Here is a 24,487-nt window from a genome sequence, read left to right as displayed (position 1 = left end):
CTATCTGCTGTATTTCCTATGAACTGAAAGTTATATATAATGGAATCAAGTGTGGATAAATTTCATAGGTGACCTTGTGCTGTCTACTTTCTATTGTATCATATTAGAAGATAATATAAAATCTGAGTGACCCATTAGTGGACCATTGCTGACCCTAAGTTGTCTCTGCAGTAGAGTGAAGAGAGTTTGACCTTTTCCTTTGTGCAGTTGTGTTTTATCTTTTGTGACTGAAAAGTAATCGATAGGGTGTTATTTAGGCTCAATGTATGTCCATTTCCTCATCAGATAGTTACACAGTGTTTTTAGCAGCAATTTATAGTCCTTGTCTGAATCAGTAATTTCACTAGATTATGAAGTTATGTTTTCTGAAATCTGTCCTTTGTCCATGCTTACTAGCTGGAGCTCTGCAAAATAAGGCCTTTCCTCAGAAAGGGACACATTATGTGGCTTCCTCTGAATTAAGTTCTGTTAAGGGGCAGAAGAAATGCTTGATGATTTTAATGTATTTTTTTCCAAATAAAGAATTGGTTTATTAGCCTCAAATGGTCCCTTTCTCTTTTTGAGTGTCATTTTATGCTTGTAGCTTTGCATTGATTAATGTGTGTAATTTACAAGTCAAAGAATTTTGTATCCAAATGTCTGATGGAAAGCAATAGTCCTTACCTTTCCTTCTCAGCTTTCATTCCTGTTCTCCAGGAGTGAATACTTTCAGACCTTTAGGCTCCTTACCTTACTTACCTTCTATTTCCAAATAATATGCTAAGACTAATAGCGGGATTTTTTTCATGTTTTTCAATATCTGTTGACTTATTGTAGAAATTAAAGATTAAATTCGCTTTCATTCTTTCCCCTTTTATATATACATACACCTCTCATACATTTTCTTCTCCCTTCACCACCTCCCCAAATTGGTTTATCAACTTTTTATGAAATGAATATTCAGCATTTAACATTGTGACTATTCAAATGTCACTCATGGCTGATTAGAACACAGATTGTTACCAGAACAAGCCAGGATTCGTGTTGCCCATCATCCTTTTTTAGCCAATTTCATGACAGATTGAGTAGGGATAAGAGCATCTTTAAGTCAAACTGCAGCAACTTGCGAAGACAGTGGACTCAGGTCTGGAAAACTGTCTTTAACAGTCTCAGCTGACTGGCCAATTTATGTTTTTTGGAAAATTCATTACTGAGCATGCAGTCAGTTAATTAACAGGCTGTAGGAGGTGGGGGAATTGGGAGTGCAAGGATGTCCTCCAGGGGGTGCAGGGTGTTTGATTGACTTCAGCTATGGCATAGAGGTCTTCAAGGTGCTGGCATCCTTGGTTCCTGGGAACTCATCTGGAAAGTAATTCCTTGCATTCCTGAGAGGAACATAAAACAGAGATCACACACATTGTTCATTAGTCAAGCTATTTGCTTTTTCTTAAGATAACTTACTGAATGTAAAACAGATTTTCTTTGTATAACTACAGACTAGTCTAGCAACTTTTACATAATCTATTGATTAAAACTAAAAGCTACTATTACTGAAGCCAAATTTCTAACTTTTGGGCTCCCCTATCAAGATTAGTATTTGTTTTGCAGTTATTTTTCCTCTAGATTATTGGTTGACTTGATTATTTAATTATGTTGGCTTGGCTCTTGAAGTAGATGAGCAGGAGCCTTTTTTTTTGTGGAGGGAGAGGGGACCTCTTGGTTCTCAGCATCTGTAGTTCCTTTGGTTTGGGCCTCTTTGTTTTCTGAAAGGACTCTCCCAGGGGTATAAGCCTGAGTGTATATATTTTGGAAGCCAGTTTGGAGCAGAGTATTCTCCTTGTTGCTGAATCAGTTACTTTTAGTTTTCTGACTTTGTGCCTCCTGTGGTTTTGATGATGCTTATCTGCTTCATGTTCTCTCCCATTCTTTTTGTCTCTGTTTTCATACCTATTGTACTGGTTTCACTGTCATCTTGGGAGCAGATGTTTGTGTTCAACCCATATTTTTAACTGAAATTTTTCAATGTTCTTAAAATTTCCTCTGTTCTATTGTGTTTTTCTAACACCACCATGACTTACATATCCTCCGTTGTTCCCAGGTTGCCGGACAGGTGAAGCCAAATTGACAAAAGGATTCCATCTAGCTGCTCGGTTCATCATTCACACTGTGGGCCCTAAGTACAAGAGCCGCTATCGCACAGCCGCTGAGAGCTCCCTGCACAGCTGCTACAGGAACGTCCTTCAGCTGGCAAAGTATGCGTCCTCCTGGGACACCATGCCAGGCATGGTTAAAGCCCTGCCGTTAAACTGACACCTAGCTATGGAAGTCACATTTTTAGGGATTTAGACAGTTTTAGAGGATCTTGAAGATAGAGTTGTTTCCTCAAACTTAGCTGAGTAAAAGCAATGGCTGTGGGTGACTTGAGAATTTAACTTGTTTCCATTTTACTGTGGCCTTTATTTGGAATATATTTCCCTCAAATGATGCAATTAAATTATATATCAATGTCATTAAATATTGCCGTTGGGGTAACTATTATAGTAAATTTGTCGAAGGGACAGGGAAAGAGATGTTAAGCTGCATTTTTAAATTAGTTGTGTGTTATGAGTGTTTGCTGTATAATTTTTGTGTTTTCCGTTTGATCATAGAGAGCTGTCAATGTCTTCTGTCGGCTTCTGTGTCATCAATTCTGCAAAACGAGGTTATCCTTTAGAGGACGCAACACACATTGCGCTTCGTAAGTGGTAACTGGAGTTGCTGTGCAGAAACTGGTGTAGTGCTTTGTACATGGCCTTAGGGGTGCTGTGCATAAATTGAGTCTTAAAAAATGTTTTATTACTAGGGAAATAGTTACAACCAAGGAAGATTTGCTGCCGGATCATGGCACCTGGAGGGAAGCTAGTCCTGACAAAGTGCAGAGATCTGAATTTGCTTTCTTGTGTTGACATTTTTACCCATTTGAATAAAGGCTGGGAATATATGCCTATTAAATTTGAAAATGGTACCAAGCTAGGAAATATAACCAATGCATTGGGTATTTGAATCCTAATTCAGAATAACCATAATAGCTGCAACAGTGAAATCAAACCGGATTGTATAATATCAGATTCACACAGCGCTTTGCTGTTTCAAACACGGCAGCATTTGCATGTGCTTTTTTAATGTATAAAACCCTGTAGTTAGCTTTCAAAAAAATTGGCTCAGTCATTGTGAGCTATTAATATAACATACATTCATGTATTTTATGTATAATGCAAAGTAGCCTTCAAAAAACTCATAGTCTAGCTATAAAATGCTGTGAGAAGTTTGCCAGTGGAGGCCTTCTCAGAATGCAGAGGAGGAGCAGAAGGTGGAGTTCTACACAAAGGAGATGGCTTTGACTGGGTTTGGAAAACTGAGTAGGTATTCATTAACAGCGTCATGGTGGTGAATGGTATTCTAGTGAAAGGTAACCATGCATGCACAAGTAGGGTGGCATAAAAGTGACATGTTCTGAGTACAGCAGAATGATTTGGCTGAAGCATAGGTATGTGGGGGTAAATAGGACTAAAGGGCAGGGGTGGAGGGGTGATTAGTTGAGGTCTCAGTGTGAAGAGCCATGCTAGCAACTTTGGCTCTAACCTATAAGCAGTCAGAGCCATCACAGTGTTTAGTAATGAGAACAGCATCAGATGATAACTCAGGCAAGAGGGATTACCGTATTTCCCCATGTATAAGACACACACTTTTCCAAAAAATTTGGGGTCTAAAAACTGGGTGCGTCTTATACAGTGGTTGTAGATTTTTTTTTTTTACTTGCATTTCCTGCTTTTTCATGCTTGTTGTCTTTGTGCTCGTTGTTTAATGATGAATAAAACTTGAGTTCAATAACTTTATGTAATACAATTTTTTTTAAATTTCGGGCCCCCAAATTAAGGTGCATCTTATACATGGGAGCATCTTATACATGGGGCAATACGATAAGTAGACTTGGAAAAGAGAGAAACAAGCGAACAGTTAGAGCTTATTGCCCAAGTCTTTGTGAGCACTGAGAGCCTGAGAGCAGCCAGAAGAGAAGAGTGAATGTCAGAGTGCCAGCAATGGGATTTAAAGGACATGAAGCCCATTGGAAATGCCAGGTGAAGAAAGGGGCAAAGGAAGTGCCAAAAATGTCAGGCTTCTAGCTTGGGTGAGGGGTGAATGTTGGTGTGTAACTGGAGCTGGACTACAGATGAAGGAGCAGGTTTGGGGGTGGGGAAAATGGAGATCAGGTTTGGACATGTCGAGTTTGAGGTCCCTTAGTAATGTGGGCAGATATGCCCAGTAGGTGGGAGGGAATTCAGGTTTTTTGCTCAGAAAACAGACTATAAAGATTTGAGAGCTATCAGCATTTGTGGTAGTACCTAACCAACAAATTAGCTAAAGGAAATATATATGTCAAGAAAATAAAATATGTGAGGATAGAACCTTGGAGGACAACATTTTTAAGGTGGCGCGTGTGCATTTAAAAACCAAGCTAGAGAAATCTCTAGTAAGTTAGGGACTAAGAGAAGGCCATCAGATCTCATTGTTAGGAAGTTGAAAGAGAAGAATCTGGATAACAGAAGTTAAGAAAAATGTAATTCAGCTTTGGACAGGTGGGATTTTGACCGGGATGAAGGGCTGAGTAGGACATCTAATAATTCAGATTTTCAAATGATGTGTTTCAAGAATTTTTAAAACACGCAATGCTTATTTAGTCAGAGGCACTCACCTCTTTTCTTTTAGGTTGTCCAAAAAAATGACAACAGCCAACATAATAATAGCCATCTGGTGCGAATGAATCAATATTATACCTATTTTTTTTTTGTCAGATCAGGAAAAAGTATATAGTTTTTAGTATGCTACAGAATTTTAGTAATTAGTTTATGTGTGTCATTAGATGTAAAAGGTTGAAAATCACTGATGGAACTGAATGAATGGAAAGACGGTTGTGCTAGATCATTTTGGTCAGGGAGAACAGCTGCAGACTAGACTAGGGAGACTGGCCCAGAGTTAGCAGCTCCTGTGGCCGGTGCTGGTCCAGGCACGGGCAATGAGGCCATAGAGAAAAGGAAGCTCTACCTGCGGGGAGCTCTCATTCTAGTGGATGGCAGGGGGCAGTGAGGATCAACATTAAACAGGAAACTCCACAAAAGGTCTATGGCAGTTGCTCTGAAGAAAAAGAAATCAGGAAAGGCTTTTTAAATAGGAAAGTCTGGGTTGGCTTCGCTGGTAAGGTGTCATTGAGCAGAGTCCTGAATGAAATGAGGAGTCATCCATTATAAAAATAAAACTTAGAAGAATTAGATTTTTCTCATCTATCAGTAATGTTTTTTTAATTGAATAATCTAATTTTTTTTAGGCACTGTAAGGAGATTCCTAGAGATTCATGGGGAGCCCATTGAAAAAGTAGTATTTGCTGTCTCTGAACTTGAAGAGGTATTTAGCTTTATTATATGGCATTGTTTAAATTTTATAGATAAGTATTTGTTATGAATAGAGGTGCAAAAGTCTTTAATGGAGTATTAGTAAGCTGAATCTAGCAATATACAAAAGGGTTATATACCATCACCAACTGGGATTTGTCTCAGGAATGTATGGTTGGTTCAATGTACAAAAATCAGTCAAGGTAATGCAGTAGTAGAATAATAATAAAATAAGAATAATAATATAATAAAATATAAAACAATATGATCGTCTCAGTAGATGCAGAAAAATAATTGGATAAAATTTATCACTCTTTCATGATAAAAACACTCAGTAAACTAGGAGTAGAAGGGAACTTTCTTAACCTGATAAACGGCATCAGCGAAAGACCCTAGCTACCATTATACTTAATAGTGAAGTAACAAAAGTTCTCTGCTAAGATCAGGAGCAAGACAAGGATGTCCACTGTCAGCAATTCTGTTCAGTACTGTACTGCTTCCAGTCAGGGTATTTAGACAATGAGAGGAAATACCAGCACCTGGATTGGAAAGAAAAAAATAGAACTATCTTGATTTGCATATGATATGATCTTGTATATAAAAATTCTAATTAAGCCTACAAAAATACCGTTAGAACTAACAGAGTTCAGCAGGGTTACAGGACATGAGCAATATAAAAAATAAATTATATTTTCTGTACAACCAATGAATCTGAAAATAAAATAGTTCCATTTATAATAACATCAAAAAATAAAATATTTAACAAAATATGTAAGACATGTACATTGAAGCTATAAAATACCTTTGAAAGAAAACACCTAAATAAATAGATACCCCTATTCATGAATTTAAAGACTTAATGTTGTTAAGAAGGCAGCATTCCCCAAATTTTTCTACAGAGTCAGCAGAATCCCTATCACAATCCCAACTGTCTTTTTGGTAGAAATTAATATATTGATCCTAAATTTATTATTAATATGCAAGGGATCCAGAAGAGTAAAAACAAAAAAACAGAAAAAGCATATCTTTGGAAAAAAAGAACAAAGTTAAAGGACTTACACATAACCTATTTTGAAATGTACTTAAAGTACTGTAATGAGGAGTGTGTGGCTCTGGTGTGTAAATAAACGTGGATTGATGGGATGGAATGTTTGACAAAGCTGCCAAGACAGTTACCCAGAAACAATCTTCTTATCAACAAATGGTATTGGAGCAGTTGGATTTCCCCATGTAAAACAAAGAAGTTAGACCAGTACCTCACATCACATACAAAAATTAAAAATGGGGCCCTGGCCGGTTGGCTCAGCAGTAGAGTGTCAGCCCAGCGTGTGGAAGTCCCAGGTTTGATTCCTGGCCAGTGCTCACAGGAGAAGCACCCATCTGCTTCTCCACCCCTCCCCCTCTCCTTCCTCTCTGTCTCTCTTTTTCCCTCCCGCAGCCAAGGCTCCATTGGAGCAAAGTTGGCCTGGGCGCTGTGGATGGCTCCATGGCCTCTGCCTCAGGCACTAGAATGGCTCTGATTGTGGCAGAGCAACGCCCCAGAGGGGCTGAGCATCGCCCCCTGGTGGGCATGCTGGATGGGTCCTGGTCAGACGCATACGGGAGTCTGTCTATCTGCCTCCCCTCTGCATCACACTTTGGAAAAATACCCTCCCCCCCAAAAAAATTGGATATAGGACCTAAGTGTAAAGCTAAAATGTTAAAACTGCTTGAAGAAAACAGAGGTATATATATCTTTATGACCTTGGATTAGGCCATGGTTTCTTTAATATGATATCAAAAGCACAAGCAGCCAAAATAAATATAGACCAGTTGGTCACGTATAATTCAATAATAAAAAGATAACCCAATTTAAAAATGAGCAAAAATTAGTACTTACCCGAAGGAGTTGAAAATTTATGTCCTCACAAAAACTTGCAGAAGATGTTTATAGCAGCTGTACTCTATTTGCCAAAGCTTGGAAGAAAGCAAGATTTTCTTCAGTGAGTGAATAAATAAACTGGTATTTCCAAATAGTGGAATTTAGATGAGCTATTAAGCCATAAAAAGAAATGGAGGTAACTAAATATATATTACTGAGGCTCTGGCTGGTTGGCTCAGTGGTAGAATGTTGGCCCAGTGTATGGATGTCCTGGATTCAATTTCCAGTCAGGACACACAGGAATAGCCACCATCTACTTATCCACCCCTCCCCATCTCCCTTCTTTTTCTGTATCTCTCACTTCCCCTCCGGCAGCCATGGCTCGGTTGGCTCCAGGTACTGAGGATGGCTCCATGGCCTCACCTCAAGCGCGAAAATAGCTTGGTTGCTGAGCAATGGAGCAACAGCCCCAGATGGGGTAGAGCATGGCCTGGTAGGATGCTTGCCGGGTGGATCCCAGTCAGGGCGCATGTGGGAGTCTGTCTCTCTGCCTTCCCATTCTCACTTAAGAAAAAAAATGTGTATTTCAGTGGTACCTTGAGATATGAGCAGACCAACATACGAATTTTTTAAGATACGAGCTGCGACTCGGTTCGTATCTTGGTTTGAGATCAGAGCGAAATTCTGAGATATGAGTTGTCATTCGGGAAGCTCCTGTTAGTTGGTGCGTTGGCACACGGGTCCAGTATTAGCAGCACACCACCAGCGTCTTGTTTTTTCTCATGTATTACAGAATCAAGTAGAATCTCATGCACTGTACTCGTTCTTGCATCATTTTTGCATTTTTTACTAACTGTTTTTGTGTGCTTCATGGGGCTGAAGTGGTGAGAAGAAGAAGAGAATGATGTCAATAGAAGTAAAGCAAGAAATAATAGAAAAACATGAGCGTGGTGTACGAGTGATTGAACTGGCAAGGCTGTACGACCACAATACATCTACAATTTGTACCATCCTTAAACAAAAGGATGCCATCAAAAGTGCAAATCCAGCGAAAGGAACTACAATTCTGTCCCAGTTAAGGACAAAGGATCCATGAAGAAATGGAGAAGCTTCTGCTGGTGTGGGTGAAAGAGAAAAGAGCTGGCAGGAGACACAGTGATGGAAACTGTAATATGCGAAAAGGCACGTATTATTTATGGCGACATGAAGAGGAAAGAACCATCAACCTCAAAAGAGGCAGCAGAAGATATGTTTAAGGCAAGTCATGGCTGGTTTAAAAATTTCAAGAAGAGTTCTGGCATCCACTCGGTGGTGAGGCATGGTGAAGCTGCGAGTGCTGACGTTAAGGCAGCTGAGGAGTACATCGCATGTTTTGCTGCGCTTATTTCAAAGGAAGGCTGCATCCCCCAACATGTGTTCAACTGTGAGGAAACAGGATTGTTTTGGAAAAAAATGCCCCAGAAGACTTTTATCACCACAGAAGAGAAGAAGCTGCCAGGCCATAAACCCACGAAGGACCGTCTGACCCTTGCATTGTGTGCAAATGCTAGCGGTGACTATAAAGTAAAGCCACTGCTAGTGTATCATTCCGAAAATCCTTGAGCTTTTAAGACTCACAGATTCTTTTTTTAATTTTTTTTTAATTTTTTTTTTTTTTCCAGAGGCAGAGATAGACAGGGACAGACAGACAGGAACGGAGAGAGATGAGAAGCATCAATCATTAGTTTTTCATTGTGCATTGCGACTTTGTTCATTGATTGCTTTCTCATATGTGCCTTGACCGTGGGCCTTCAGCAGACTGAGTAACCCCTTGCTGGAGCCAGCGACCTTGGGTCCAAGCTGGTGAGCTTTTTGCTCAAGCCAGATGAACCCGCGCTCAAGCTGGCGACCTCGGGGTCTCGAACCTGGGTCCTTCCGCATCCCAGTCCGACGCTCTATCCACGGCGCCACCGCCTGGTCAGGCAAGACTCACAGATTCTTAAAGAAAAACTGCAGGTTTTGTGGCGTGCCAATGCTAGGGCATGGGTTACGTGGCAGTTTTTTTTTTTTTTTTTTTTTAATTTTATTTATTTTTTTACAGAGTAAGAATGAGGGATAGACAGGGACAGACAGACAGGAAGGGAGAGATGAGAAGCATCAATCATTAGTTTTTCGTTCCTCATTGCGACACCTTAGTTGTTCATTGATTGCCTTCTCATATGTGCCTTGGCCGCGGGCCTTCAGCAGACCGAGTAACCCCTTGCTTGAGCCAGTGACCTTGGGTCTAAGCTGGTGAGCTTTTGCTCAAACCAGATGAGCCCACGCTCAAGCTGGTGACCTCGGGGTCTCAAACCTGGGTCCTCCGCATCCCAGTCCATTGCTCTATCCACTGTGCCACCGCCTGGTCAGGCACGTGGCAGTTTTTTATTGAATGGGTAAATCTCATCTTTGGTCCTGCAGTGAAGAAATATCTTCAAGAAAATAAACTCCCGATGATAGCATTGCTAATCCTTGAAAATGCTCTAGCCCACCCACCTGGTCTTGAAGATGACATTCTCGATGAGCTCAAATTTGTGAAAGTCCTCTACCTCCCACCCAACATGACTTCAGTCTTGCAACCTATGAATCAACAGGTCATTTCCAAATTTAAAAAGCTTTGCACAAAGCATTTGTTCCGCCACTGCTTTGAGGTGACTGAGAATACAAATCTAATAACCCTTTGAGAGTTTTGGAAAGATCACTACAACATTGTGATATGTTTATGCATTATTGACTTGGCATGGTAAGAGCTTATAAGAAGAACCTTGAACTCAGCATGGAAGAAGTTATGGCCTGATGCTGTTGCAGACAGGGACTTCGAAGGATTCGAACCCGAGGCCGAGGTAGAAGCGTTGGAGGAGATTGTGTCCCTCAGAAAGTCTGGAGGTAGATGAGGGTGACATAAACGAGCTGGTTGAGGAACATGAAGAGAAACTCTCAACTGAGGAGTTGGAGCTACAGATGTTGCAACATACTGAGCAAGAGATTAGTAGTGAGGAGGAGGTAGAGTCAGATGAAGTGATTTCTATAAGTGAAATTAAAGACATGATGGCAATGTGGAAGATGCTTTCAAGTTTCATTGAAAAGAAACACCCAGAAAAAGTTTCACCTGGCCCTTTCAGCACTTTTTAATGACATTAGTTTTCACATTTCCGTAACATTTTAAAAGGCAGGCAAAAGCAAACCTCTTTGGATAGATTTTTATTCAAAAGTCCTGCAACTGAAAGTGCAGCCAAAAAGGCAAGACCAGGTGATGATTAAATGGAAAATACATAATGTTAAGCTTAGGTTAAGTTTAAAGTTAAGAAAGTGCATTTTTTTACAATTAAGTTTTTGTGGTTTCATTTTAAGTAAAGAAAATACAGTTTTAGTTTTGTTAAAGTAAAGAAAATGCAGTTTTAGTTTACGACGTGTCTACAGTGCCTGCATCCCTTCTTCCCTCCCTTGTCCTCTGCCATTCACGTCCATTAGCCGCACTTGTCTGCCTCCAAGGTAAGAATACAGTACTGGCCCTGGTGGTTGGCTCAGCGGTAGAGCGTCGGCCTGGCGTGTGGGGGACCCAGGTTCAATTCCCGGCCAGGGCACACAGGAGAAGCGCCCATTTGCTTCTCCACACCCCCACCCCCCTCCTTCCTCTCTGTCTCTCTCTTCCCCTCCCGCAGCCAAGGCTCCATTGGAGCAAAGATGGCCCGGGGCGCTGGGGATGGCTCCTTGGCCTCTGCCCCAGGCACTAGAGTGGCTCTGGTCTTGGCAGAGCAACGCCCCGGAGGGGCAGAGCTTCGCCCATGGTGGGCGTGCTGGGTGATCCCGGTCGGGCGCATGCTGGAGTCTGTCTGACTGTCTCTCCCTGTTTCCAGCTTCAGAAAAATACAAAAAAAAAAAAAAAGAATACAGTACTAAATAATACTTTTTTTAAATTTCATATATTTTGTTAAGCATTTGTAAACTATATATGTGTTTCTTTTTCTTACAGAGACAGAGTCAGAGAGAGGGATAGATAGGGACAGACAGACAGGAACTGAGAGAGATGAGAAGCATCAATCATCAGTTTTTCGTTGTGACACCTTAGTAGTTCATTAATTGCTTTCTCTTTTGTGCCTTGACCGTGGGCCTTCAGCAGACCGAGTAACCCCTTGCTCGAGACAGTGACCGTGGGTCCAAGCTGGTGAGCTTTGCTCAAACCAGATGAGCCCACGATCAAGCTGGTGACCTCGGGGTCTCGAACCTGGGTCTTCCGCATCCCAGTCTGACGCTCTATCCACTGTGCCACCGCCTGGTCAGGCACGTGTGTTTCTTAATTAAAAAAAATGTCTTTTTTTTTATAATTTAGGATGGTTTGGGGATGTTTCACAGGGCTGGAACAGATTAAATCTATTTCAGTTATTTTAAATGTGAGAAATTTGATATACAAGTTGACTGACTTATTAGCTCGGTTACGGAACGAATTAAACTTGTATCTCAAGGTACCACTGCTCTGAGTGAAAGAAGCCAATCTGAAAGACTATATACTATGATTCTAACTATATGACAGACAGTAAAAAGACCAGAGGTTGAGGGTAAGAGAGAAATGAATGGGCAGAGCACAGGATTTTGGGGACAGTGAAACTATATAGTACTAGAACGGTGGTAAGGTGTCATACATTTTTGCAAACCTGTAGAATGCAGCACCAAGACTGAACCCTAATTTAGTGAGAAAGAGAAATACAGGAAGGGAGAGAGATTAGAAGCATCAACTCGTTGCAGTATTCTAGTTGTTCATTTATTTCTTCTGATACATACCTTGACCAGGGTGGGGATTCCAGCTGAACCCTTGCTCAGGCCAGCAACCTGGTATCATGTCTATGATCTCATGCTCAAGCTGGTAACCTTAGGTTTCGAACCTGGGACCTCAGCATCCCAGGTCATTCTCTATTCATTGCGCCACCACCGGTCAGGGAAGACTGAGGTCCAATTTAAGCTATGAGTGATTAAATGTGACATTGTAAATTCATCAATTGTGACAGATATACCACTCCAGTGGCTGTGCATGTGTTGTGACAGGGAGATGGGAAATCTGTACCTTCTCAGTTTTTTTAAAATACTAAACTGCTCTATAAAAAGTCTTTTTTAAAAAATGGGCAGAAGTTTAAAATAGACATTACTCTAAAAAGATATACAGATGACCAAGAAGCACATGCAGCGATGCTTCACAACATTAACATTAGGAAAATACAAATGAAAAACATTCCACATCTGTAATTCCATAGACAATATGTAGTTATGTATATATAAATGTGTGTGTATGTAAATATGTATGGCTATAATTACATAGCTAATAGCAAATGTTGGTGAAGATGTGGAGAAATCAGAAACTTCACATGTGTCCAGTGAGAATATAAAATTGTGCAGCTTCTTTGGAAAATAGTCTGGCAGTTCCTCAAAAGGTTGAACGGCAATTCCACTCTTAGGTACATATAGCAGAGAATCCAAAACACATGTCCACACAGACTCTTGTACACGCGATATTTATGTCAGCATTATTTGTAATAACCAAAAGTCAATGAAATACTACTGAGCTATTAGAGCGAATGACATACTTCTATATCCCAAAACATGGGTAAACCTTGAAACCATTGTGCTACATGAAAGAAGCCAGACACAAAAGCCCACAGCCTATATTCCATTCATATGAACTGTCCAGAATACCAAATCTATGTAGACAGAGAGTAGATTAGTGCCACAACTTTATGAATATTCTAAAACCCACTGAATTATAATATTTTAAAAGGGTGAATTTTATGGTATGTGAATTCTATCAGTTTTTTTAAAAAGGCTTTAAAGATGATGTCTTCAGTCTTATATATTCATCTTATGTATTTCTACGTGAAAGATGATGCAATATTACAGGTGACACAGTAACTGACAGATCATGATTTCTTGAATAATTTCTTTGTTTTTCTAAGCAATTCCATCATTCTTTGGTTTCTTACTTTAGTCTTTTTTTAGTATAGTTGGGAATAATTGATGGCTAAATATTAAAGTAATTCCTAGGATGAAGAAAGATACAGGAAAAATAAGAGTACTAAATGCTTATAATGTGTCATGGATTTATAAATGAGTCCTGTGAGCCAACCCATGGAAATTATAAGATAGAATGAGTTTCATTCTAATTTGTTTTTGAAAAAGAAAAATTTACCTTTGTTCTTCAGGAAACCTCTAAAGAAAAATAAAAGTCTTGAAATAGCAGTTCTTCACAGAGTTAGAAGCATTAAAAAAAAAAAAATCTCAAAAACTAAACCTGTCAGTAGACCCTGATGGCACATGGAGGATTGAGGAGGTGGCATCCGAGCCGAATCCAAAAAGACAAATGTTGTTAGGAAGGTGAAGGAGAGGGAAGGGACAGGAGTGGTGGGACTCGGTCCAGGCTCGGTCACCTGAACTGCTGGTACAGGAATCATGTTTAACTAGCAATGATGTCCTGACTTTAACACAGACCTGTCACAGAATATCTTGCTTTTTTGACACAGGCTACTTACCAAAAGCTGCTACCTCTGTACTTCCCAAGATCATTAAAGGAGGAAAGTCGATCGTTGCTGTATCTACCTGCAGATATTGGAAATGCAGAGGGGGAGCCTGTGGTGCCTGAACGGCAGATTCGAATAAGTGAGAAACCTGGTGCTCCAGATGGTGAGTTCAACCTTTGAGTAGCTATTAGTGTACCACTGAGATCAAGGCCAACTTAGATGTTTTTAGAGTCTTATTCTTGTTAAGATTTACTTTATAAATGAAAAAAAAATGCACCCACACATATAAATGTCAAGTCTGTGTTAGGCAATAGAAATTTAGAGGTAAATATAACAATATTCTTACCCTTACGTAGTTTATAGTTTCAACAGGACACTGTTGAGACAGTAGTCATGTACATTACCATCTAAAAACATTTTTTTTCATTTTAGCAAGAGAGAGACAGAGAGAGATTGAGAGAGATAGAGAGGAAGAGAGAGGTGAGAAGCATCAATTCGTAGTTGCTTCACTTTAGTTGTTCATTGATTGCTTCTCATATGTGCCTTGAGGGGGGTGGTCCAGCTAGGCCAGCAACCATGTGTTTATGTGGATAATCCCACATTCAAGCCAGCAACCCCGCCGTTCTCAAGCCAGTAACCTCAGGGTTCCAAGTCAGTGCTCTGTTCACTGCGCCACTACTGGTCAGGCACCATCTAAAATTTTCAATAGTGTCCTCTAAAGCCATACCTAAAATTAAATTCTAAGGCAAGAATACTAGAACTGTTCATTTTGTTTTTTTAGGTTCCATACTATTATAGATTGAAACATTGTAGAGCACAGTACGATGGGAGGTCCCCGAATCTGTTCTGTATGACAACCAGTACTGACCTTCATGGGTATATGCTTAAGGTTGTAAGTCACTTCTACAGAGGCAGCTTCAGTGCTGGAGATTGCAGCTTAGGAATTACTGTGCGATTCTTGCTGTGAAAAATTTTAAATCAGCATCAACTTAAAATCTCTGGGAGACTGCTCTTCTCTTTTTACTCACCAGCACACAGACGTAAATTGGATAGAGGGAACTGTAAATGATATAGCATCAAGAAATATCTCTGGACCAAGCTTTGCTGGAGGAATACCCATGTAATCTCAAGAGCCCCCAATAGAACACATGCTTGGATTATGCCCAGAGTCGTGTGGAAATTCTCATAATTGTGATCACCATTATAGAATATATTTTTTCTAAATGTATAAAGTGTATTTTATATAACAAGGAGTAATGAATAGCACAATCAAGGTTAGATGGCATTGCTGGGCAATTGGTGAGACTAACTCATCAGCCAAAAGTCTCCATCTACCCACCATTCTCAGAGAGTATTTGCATCTGTATCTCCGGGAATACTGTTACTTCATAGATGTAAGCCCTGCTGTTCATAAATATTTTCAATTAGAATGTTAAATCTGTTAAAAGAAATGTAAAATCAGCTTTTCTTGAGGGATTGAAAAATGATTCCTGGGTATTTTTTTAAATAGAAGCAGACCTTCTGAGCTGTGGGCCTGTCGCAGCCTGGAGCAGTGACATGGATATAAAGAAGGCCCGAGTCCCAGCGGGATGAACCGCCAGGCTGAGCTTCAGGTGGCAGCATTGCCTTCACAAGCCCCCCATAGTCCAGGGGATTTTGTTTTCATTAAAAAATTTTTTTTAGCAGATCTGGTAAGGCAGTGGGGAACATACTGGGGACATCATCTAGTCCCCAGTGACGTGCTTCTACTAGCCAAACATAAAATGATAATTTGGATAAATCAGAAAGTGAATTTAGTAATTTGTAGTGAGAACTGTAATTCTTATGGACCAGAATGTAGGCAGGACCCGTGTAGAAAACCAGGATGCTAAATTAGAATCGAACACACTATAGCGTATGTGGGTTACACCCTGCAGTCCTGCTCCATCCATCTTCCTTCATTGGTTACCTGACCTGAGGACTGAAATTCATGTGCCCACCAATCAGGTTCTCCCTTCTTACAAACAGTTCTGGATAAATGAGCCCAAACATTTGCTGGTTTTCTTTATTACTTCAGTTCTTCAAATGCTTAAATTTGATTTCACTTTTATTCTCTAAACAGCCTTAATCTCATTTTTAAAATTAGCTCAGTCATCCCTATTGTGTGTTCACAATCTGTAGCATTTACTATTAAGTTTGTTCCAAGCTCTCTGTTGACAATATTTTTGTTACAGACGATCAAGAAGAAGAGGATGAAGGCTTGGGAGTTGATCTCTCTTTCATTGGCTCCCATGCTTTTGCTCGAATGGAAGGAGATATTGATAAGCAGAGAAGACTGATCCTTCAGGGACAGTTATCTGAGGCAGCCCTGCAGAAGCAGCATCAGAGAAAGTAAGGAAACGCCTCTGGCCTGTGGAACGCTTAAGGACCTGAGAAAGAAGAAAGGGCCTTCCATCTGCTAAATGTTCTACATAGAATGTGTTCTCATTTATTCCTCATGACATCCAGCGAGAGTGGTATTGTCCTCGTTATGCAGATGCAGAAATTTAGAGCTAATTTATCAGTGGGCACAGTTAATGTGTGGAAGTCAGTGTTCAGGTCATGTCTGTTTCAGAGCTGCTCTTTTGCTGTAATTGTGGTGCCTCTGGGTGAGGTTCTGTTGTAAAAGCAGAAGCTAGGGAAAGGCAGACTTAGAGTTTACTAATTTTACTGTTTATAACTAAACCATAATCTACAGTTTTATTAAATTTAGAAGGCATTTTATTCTTCTCATTTTATCATTAGGCCCTTACAAAGCCGTTCCATTTTTTCAGGCGTTTTCTAAAGCAATTCTGAATAAATCCCTTTGAAACATAAAGAAAAGCAGCTTTTGTACTTCTGGGTAAGCTCTTCCAAGGGTCAACAGTTCTTAGAAGGCTAACTGCTTTTCAGTTTAAAGGAAAGAAAAAATTATAAGCTAAAAATGGTTAATATCATCCATTACCTTCTAGGGTTGGTTGAGGGGATGACATCTCATTCAATTCTGAATGTTAAATAAAATAATGTCAAGAGCTTAGTTAGCACAGCTTTTAAAATTGGTCACTGCTGTTTTCTTCAGTATTGAGCAAATCATGGTCTGTTTTATCTTTGAGCTTTGCTACTCAGCATCCCTTTGGACTAGAATACTCTGGTCCTTCAATTCCTGTCCATTCTCCAGGTTTCAGCTTAGAAGGGATGGCTTCTGGAAACTTACCTGTCAGAGATAAATCGGAATAGAGAACTAGAGGTCTGGAGTAGATGCCTCCTCCTCTGTGCTTTTTCGACTGTATTTGAAGCATAGCACAGCATTCATCCACTATATTTAATGAGGTGTAGTTGTCAGTCTCTATCTCTAAAGTGAGAGTTGGACTAGGTGACCTCCAGAGTCCCTTAGAGTTAGAATTCCATGGCTCCTAGTTTCTGGTCTTCACTTTATTCTGATTTAATTTTTATAAACAAAAGCAAAGTGGCCACTAGGGGGCACCAGTAAATAGCTTTTCCAGAGGCAGTTATACACTCAAATGATAGTTTCAGTGATTTTTTTTTAACTGATTTTGGGAGAGGGGGGAGATAGGGAGGGAGGAGAGAGTGAGAAACATCAGCTCATAGTTGCTTCAGTTTAGTTACTTATTGATTGCTTCTCATATGTACTTTGACTGGGGTCTCTAGCCAAGCCAGTGACCCCTTGCTCAAGCCAGAGACCTTGGAATCATGTTGATGATCCTGTGCTTAAGCTGCCAAGCCTGCACTCAATCTGGCCACCTCAAGGTTTCAAACCTGAGACCTCAGTATTACAGGTTGCTATTCTATTCACTGCGCCACCACCAGTCAGGCTAGTTGCAGTGATTTCTAAACTTGACCCTGTGTAAGAATTATCTGGCAAACATTTTCTTTAAATGCAGTGACTGGCTGTCCCTCCTGTGACTGGTACTATGACAGCTATATATATATTTTAAAGCTTTTTCACCATGATTCATGGTCTGCCTGGTTTGGGTACCTCTTTTCGTCTAGGGCAGTAGTTTTCAAATTGTTTGGTCTCAGGTCCCCTTTGTATTCTTAAAAATTGCTAAGGACTCTAGAGAGTTTTTGTTTACCTAAGTTATACCTACCAATACTTATCATATGAGAAATTATTCACTGAGAGGTGGCAAGATGGCAGTGGAGTAGGCGGGCATACCAATTTCCACCTCCCAGAACCAAAGTGAATTACAAGTTAATTTTAAGAACAGTCATCTGGAAAAACCAACTTTGGACTAAATTAAGAGGACTCTTTAACCAAGGAACACTGAGGAAGGCACACTGAGACTGGTAGGAAAAGTGGAAATGTGGAGAGGGCTGCCCAGCTCCCCAGAGCGAACGGCAGCCGGGAGAGACTCGCGTGGCGGGAAGTGAGTTTAGCAGAGAGGGGAGGGTCCTGAGTCCCAGGAACAAAGCCCCAGCCTGCAGCCCCAGAGCCTAGAAGAGGCGTAAGGACAGTATTTAGCTGCAAAACAAGCCAGGATACTGTTTGCGAGAAAGAGACAGATTTCTCAGACCCAGGATTCATCTTAAAGGGTCCACGCAGAAAACCTCTTTCACAATCACTCACCTGCAGCTCCAGGGACGGGGAGAGAGGAGAGGACAGGAGTAGCAGGGAGAGAGTGTAATCTGGGAGGCACAGGAAGAAACACTTTGAGGGACAGCCATCCGAACCCCTGGGCTGAGTCACTCTCCAAATCTAAAGTGAATATTTTTTATGGAACCAGCAATACCAGCAAAGGGAAGCAGGACACCAGCCAAACAGAAGCTATCCTGCTGCAGTCAGAGCAAAGAATAGCTTAGAAGCAGGGAGCCATCAGAGATACAGTATTGAGTGCTAAGGTCTGAGCTGCATTGCCCCCTCCCCCCACAATGCTGAGGGCTCGCCAGAGTGGGGTGGTGGTGGGATGCTGGAGCACAGTCCCATGGGCAAGGGCAGAAGCTGGGGGCTGGCTGTGGCTGTGGCCTGGGCATGAGTGCAGTCCTGCCCACAGAGGCAGAAGCTGAGCCTGCCGAGACTGAGGCCCGGCGCAAGCGCAGTCCCGCCTGGTTGGGTGGTGGCAGAAGGGGCGCATGAAAGTTGTCCGAAATGTGGTTGTGGGCTAGGCACGCGGGAGCAGTCAGGCCTTCAGTCCTGCCTGCAGGGGCAAGGCAAAAGCCAGTTCCTAGCTGAGACTTGCCGCTGGGCGCAGGAGTACAGCCCGGCCCTCGGGGCCAAGGCTTGCAGTCCCAGCATGCAAGCGCTGTCCCGCCCACAGGGCAAAGGCTGGGGCTGGCCAAGGCTTGCAGCCCAGAAGCAGGAGCACTGTCCCACCTGTGGGGGCGGGTGAAGGCTGGGGGGCGGCCAGGGCTTGCAGCCCAGGCACACAAATACAATCTGGCCCAAGGAGGCGAGGTGGAAGCCACAGCAACAGCTGCTGTGGGCCTGCACTGGCAATGCCCGTTCCTGAATACCCGAGGCGGCAGCAGAGGGGGTGGTGGGCCTGCAGACAGACTACAGCTAGGGAACACAGAGGCCACACCCATCAGACTCCTGTTGCCACACCCTTCTTATACACAGATGAAATGGGAAGGCAGAGAAATGCAGCCTTAATGAATCAACAAAAGAAATCCCCCCAAAAAGATTTGAATGAGACGGATATAACCAAATTACCGGATTCAGGGTTTAAAATAATGATTGTTAGGTATCTTAGAGCAACAATGGATGGATATAACGAGCACCTAAATAAAGAGATAGCAGGTATAAAAAAGAACATTGAAATAATAAAAAAGAATTAGTCAAAAATAACATATACAATATCAGAAATGAAGACCATACTGGAAGGAATTAAAAGCAGGATGGATGAAGCTGAGGATTGAATCAGCAAGTTAGAAGACAAGATAAACGAAAGCATGAAAGCAGAGCAGCAAAAAGAAAAGAGGCTCAAAAAGTCTGAGGAAACTCTAAGAGAACTCTGTGACAACATGAAGAGAAATAACATCCGCATCATATGGGTTCCTGAAGGAGAAGAAAAAGAACAAGGGATAGAGAATCTGATTGAAGAAATCATAGCTTAAAACTTCCCTAAACTGATGAAGTAAAAAGTCTCACAAGGTTAGAAAGCAGAGAGTTTCATTAAGGATGAACCCAAAAAGGCCAACACCAAGACACATCATAATTAAAATACAAAAATTAAGAGATAAAGAATATTAAAAGCTGTAAGAGAAAAGCAGTCTATTACTACAGAGGAGCCCCCATAAGGATGACGTCTGACTTCTCAACAGAAACATTAGAGGTGAGAAGGGAATGGTAAGAAATATTCAAAGTAATGCTAAACAAGAGCCTACAACCAAGACTTTGCTATTCAGCAAGGCTATCATTTAAAATTGAGAAATATAAAATTTCCCAGACAAAAAAACAAAACAAAAAAAAACTCAAGGAATTCATTACAACCAAACCAATGCTACAAGAAATGTCAAGGGGCCTGCTGTAAACAAAACAAAGGGGGGAATATAAATCTAGTAAAAGAGGAATGTAGATTTAAAGAATAAAATGACAATAAACAACTACATATCAATAATAACCTTAAATGAAATTGATTAAATGCTCCAATCAAAAGACATAGAGTAGCTGCGTGGATAAGAAGACAGGACCCATACATATGTTGTCTACAAGAGACACACCTCAAAACAAAAGATACATATAGATTGAAAATAAAGAGATGGAAAAAATATTTCATGTAAATAGAAATGAAAGAAAAGCTGGGGTAGCAATACTTATGTCAGACAAAATAGACTTTAAAACAAAGGGATAAAGAAGGTCACTACCTAATGATAAAGGGAGCAATCCAACAGGAAGATATAACCATTATAAATATCTATGCACCGAATATAGAAGGACCTAAATATATAAAGCAGACTTTAATGGACATAAAGGGCAAGATCAACAGCAATACTATAATAGTAGGAGATTTTAATACCCCACTAACATCACTAGATAGATCCTCAAGAAAGAAAACAAAGAAACAACAGACTAAAGGACACACTAGATCAACTGAATTTAATAGATATCTTCAGAACCTTTCACCGTAAAGCAACAGAATATACATTCTTTTCAAGTGCTTATGGTATATCCTCTAGGATAGACACAAAATGAGTCTCAATAAATTTAAGAAGATTGAAATCATATCAAGCATCTTCTCAGATCACAATGACATGAAACTAGAAATCAACTACAATAGAAAACCTGAAAAACACTCAAAACATTTGGAAACTAAATAGTATGTTATTAAATAACGAATGGGTTAACAATGAGATCAAGGAAGAAATGAAAACTTTTCTTGAAACAAATGAAAATGAACATACAACTCAAAATTTATGGGACACAGCAAAAGCAGTCCTGAGAGGGAAGTTCATAGCACTACAGGCATACCTTAAGAAGCTAGGAAAAGCTCAAATAAACAATTTAACCCTGAATCTAAAAGAACTATAAAAAGAACAGCAAGTAAAGCCCAGATGAAGTAGAAGGAAGGAAATAATAAAGATCAGAGCGGAAATAAATGACATAGAGGCCAAAAAACAATACAGAGGATCAATGAAACCAAGAGCTTGTTCTTTGAAAAGGTAAACAAGATAGATGAACCTTTAACCAGACTCATGATGAAAAAGGGAGAGGACGCAAATAAAATTTGAAATGAGAGGAGAAATAACAACTGACACAGCAGATACACAAAGGATTATAAGAAAATACTATGAAGAACTGTATGCCTTAAAATTAGACAACCTAGGCAAAATAGACAAATTCCTAGAAACATATAATCTTTCAAAAATCAATATAGCCTGACCAGGCGGTGGCACAGTGGATAGAGTGTTGGACTGGGATGCCAAGGACCCAGGTTTGAGACCCTGAGGTCACCAGCTTGAGTGTGGGCTCATCTGGTTTGAGCAAAAAGCTCACCAGCTTGGACCCAGGGTCGCTGGCTCAAGCAAGGGGTTACTTGGTCTGCTGAAGGCCCATGCTCAAGGCACATATGAGAAAGCAATCAATGAACAACTAAGGTGTCGCAATACGCAACGAAAAGCTAATGATTGATGCTTCTCATCTCTCCATTCCTGTCTGTCTGTCCCTCTCTCTGACTCTCTCTCTGTCTCTGTCAAAAAAAAAAAAAATCAGTATAGAAGAATCAGAAAACCTAAACAGACCAATTTCATCAAATGAGATTGAAACAGTTATCAAAAGCTCCCAAGAAACAAAAGTCCTGGACCAGACGTCTTTACAGGCAAATTCTACCAAATATTCAAAGAAGAACTATCTTTCTCAAGCTATTTCAAAAAATTCAGGAGGAGGGAGACTTCCAAACTCCTTTTTGAGGAGGAGATAATACTGATTTCAAAACCAGGTAAAGACACTACAAAGAAAGAAAACTATAGACCAATATCCCTGATGAACTTAGATGCTAAAATTCTAACACAATATTAATAAACTGGATCCAGCAATACATGAAAAAAAATCATACATCATGATCAGGTGGGATTTACCCTAGGGAGACAAGGCTGGTACAATATCTGCAAATCAATCAATGTGATTCAACACATAAACAAAAGAAAGGATAAAAATCACATGATAATATCAATAGATACAGAAAAAGCATTTGATAAAACCCAGCATTCATTTATGATCAAAACTCAGCAAAGTGGGGATACAGGGATCATACCTCAACATGATAAAGGCCATCTATGACAAACCCAAAGCCAACATCATAGTCAATGGGCAAAAATTAAAAGAAATCCCCTTAAAATCAGGAACAAGGCAGGGGTGCCCCCTTTCACCACTCTTATTCAACATAGTTCTGGAAGTCCTAGCCACAGCAATCAGACAAGAAGAAATAAAATGCAAACAAATTGGAAAAGAAATAAAACTATCATTATTTGCTGATGACATGATACTGTACATAGAAAATCCTTAAGTCTCAGTCAAAAAACTACTGGACCGCATAAATGAATTCAGCAAGGTGGCAGGATATAAAAATCAATATTCAGAAATCAGAGGCTTTTTTTTTTTTTGTATTTTTCTGAAGCTGGAGACGGGGAGAGACAGTCAGACAGACTCTCGCATGCGCCCCACTTGGATCCACCCGGCACGCCCACCAGGGGTGACGCTCTGCCCACCACAGGGCGTCGCTCTGTTGTGACCAGAGCCACTCTAGTGCCTGGGGCAGAGGCCAAGGAGCCATCCCCAGCGCCCGGGTCATCTTTGCTCCAATGGAGCCTCATTGAGGGAGGGGAAGAGAGAGACAGAGAGGAAGGAGGGGGGGGATGGAGAAGCAAATGGGCGCTTCTCCTATGTGCCCTGGCCGGGAATCGAACCCGGGTCCCCCGCACGCCAGGCCGACGCTCTACCGCTGAGCCTGCCGGCCAGGGCCATCAGAGGCATTTTTATACACCAACAAAGAACTGTCTGAAAGGGAAATTAAGAAAAAAATTCCCTTCACTATTGCTACAAAAAAAATGAAGTACCTAGGAGTAAATTTAACCAAGGAGGTTAAAGACTTTTACTTGGAAAATTATAAAACATTGATACAGGAAACCAAGGAAGATACAAACAAGTGGAAGCTTATACCGTGTTCATGAATAGGAAGAATAAACATCATTAAAATGTCTATATTACCCAAAGCAATTTATAAATTCAATGCAGTTTCTATTAAAATACCAATGACATACTTCAAAGATATAGAACAAATATTCCAAAAATTTATATGGAATCAAAAAAGAACATGAATAGCCTCAGCAATTCTGAAAAAGAAGAATAAAGCGTGGGGTACCACACTTCCTGATATCAAGTTATACTACAAGGCCATTGTACTCAAAACAGCTTGGTACTGGCATAAGAACAGGCATATAGATTAATGCAACAGAACAGAGAACCCAGAAATAAACCCACACCTTTATGGATAATTGATACATGACAAAGAAGGTAAGAGCATACAATGGAGTAAAGACAGTCTCTTTAACAAATGGTGTTTGGAAAATTGGACAGGTACTTGCAAAAAATTGAAACCAGATCAACAACCTACAACATTTCACAAAAGTAAACTCAAAATGGATAAAAGACTTAAATGTAAGTCGTGAAACCATAAACATCTTAGAAGAAAACATAGGCAGTAAACTCTTCGATATCTCTCGTAGCAATATTTTTGCTGATTTATCTCAACGGGCAAGTGAAATAAAGGACAGGATGAACAAATGCTACTATATCAAACTAAAAAGCTTTTGCACAGCAAAATACACCATTAACAAAATAAAATGAGAACCCACACAATGGGAGAACATATTCGCCAATATGTCTGATAAGGAGTTAATAACCAAAATTTATAAAGAATTTGTAAAACTCAACACCAGGAAGATAAACAATCCAATCAAAAAATGGGCAAACTATCATGCTAAGTGAAATAAGCCAGGCAGAGAAAGAAAAATACCATATGACCTCACTCATTTGAGGAATCCAGTGAACAATGTGAACTGAGCAAAGGAACAGAGGAGAGGCGGAATCAAAGGGACTAGAGGGAAAGAAGAGAAGATGGGATCAGAGAAGGGAAAGAGATTAGTGAAATTATATATACATAACAACATTATAGAGAACAGGAGAGCAAATCCTGGAGGGAAGGGGGGAAGGCATTTGTTGGAGGGGGAAAGGGGCGGGCCTGAGG

General features: G+C 40.5%; 1 protein-coding gene and 1 long non-coding RNA gene across 3 annotated transcripts in view; one reads left to right on the top strand and one right to left on the bottom strand.

The window, feature by feature from the left end:
• LOC136400491 (uncharacterized) overlaps positions 1–24,487 on the bottom strand; it is a 353,174-nt gene that overhangs the window by 52,613 nt on the left and 276,074 nt on the right. The window lies entirely within an intron of this gene.
• Positions 1–24,487, top strand: part of GDAP2 (ganglioside induced differentiation associated protein 2) — an 82,502-nt gene that overhangs the window by 20,495 nt on the left and 37,520 nt on the right. For both annotated transcript variants that reach the window (XR_010750321.1, XM_066377277.1), the window contains exons 4-8: positions 2,078–2,231; positions 2,628–2,716; positions 5,342–5,418; positions 13,791–13,950; positions 16,001–16,157. Coding sequence is in view for 1 of the 2 variants with exons in the window: in XM_066377277.1 (XP_066233374.1) it covers positions 2,078–2,231; positions 2,628–2,716; positions 5,342–5,418; positions 13,791–13,950; positions 16,001–16,157 (637 nt within the window). In the remaining variant the exon portion in view is untranslated. The remainder of the gene's footprint in view (positions 1–2,077; positions 2,232–2,627; positions 2,717–5,341; positions 5,419–13,790; positions 13,951–16,000; positions 16,158–24,487) is intronic.

Source organism: Saccopteryx leptura, chromosome 3, assembly GCF_036850995.1.
Source record: "Saccopteryx leptura isolate mSacLep1 chromosome 3, mSacLep1_pri_phased_curated, whole genome shotgun sequence".
NCBI lineage: Eukaryota > Metazoa > Chordata > Mammalia > Chiroptera > Emballonuridae > Saccopteryx > Saccopteryx leptura.
This window is presented reverse-complemented; position numbering and strand designations above follow the sequence as displayed.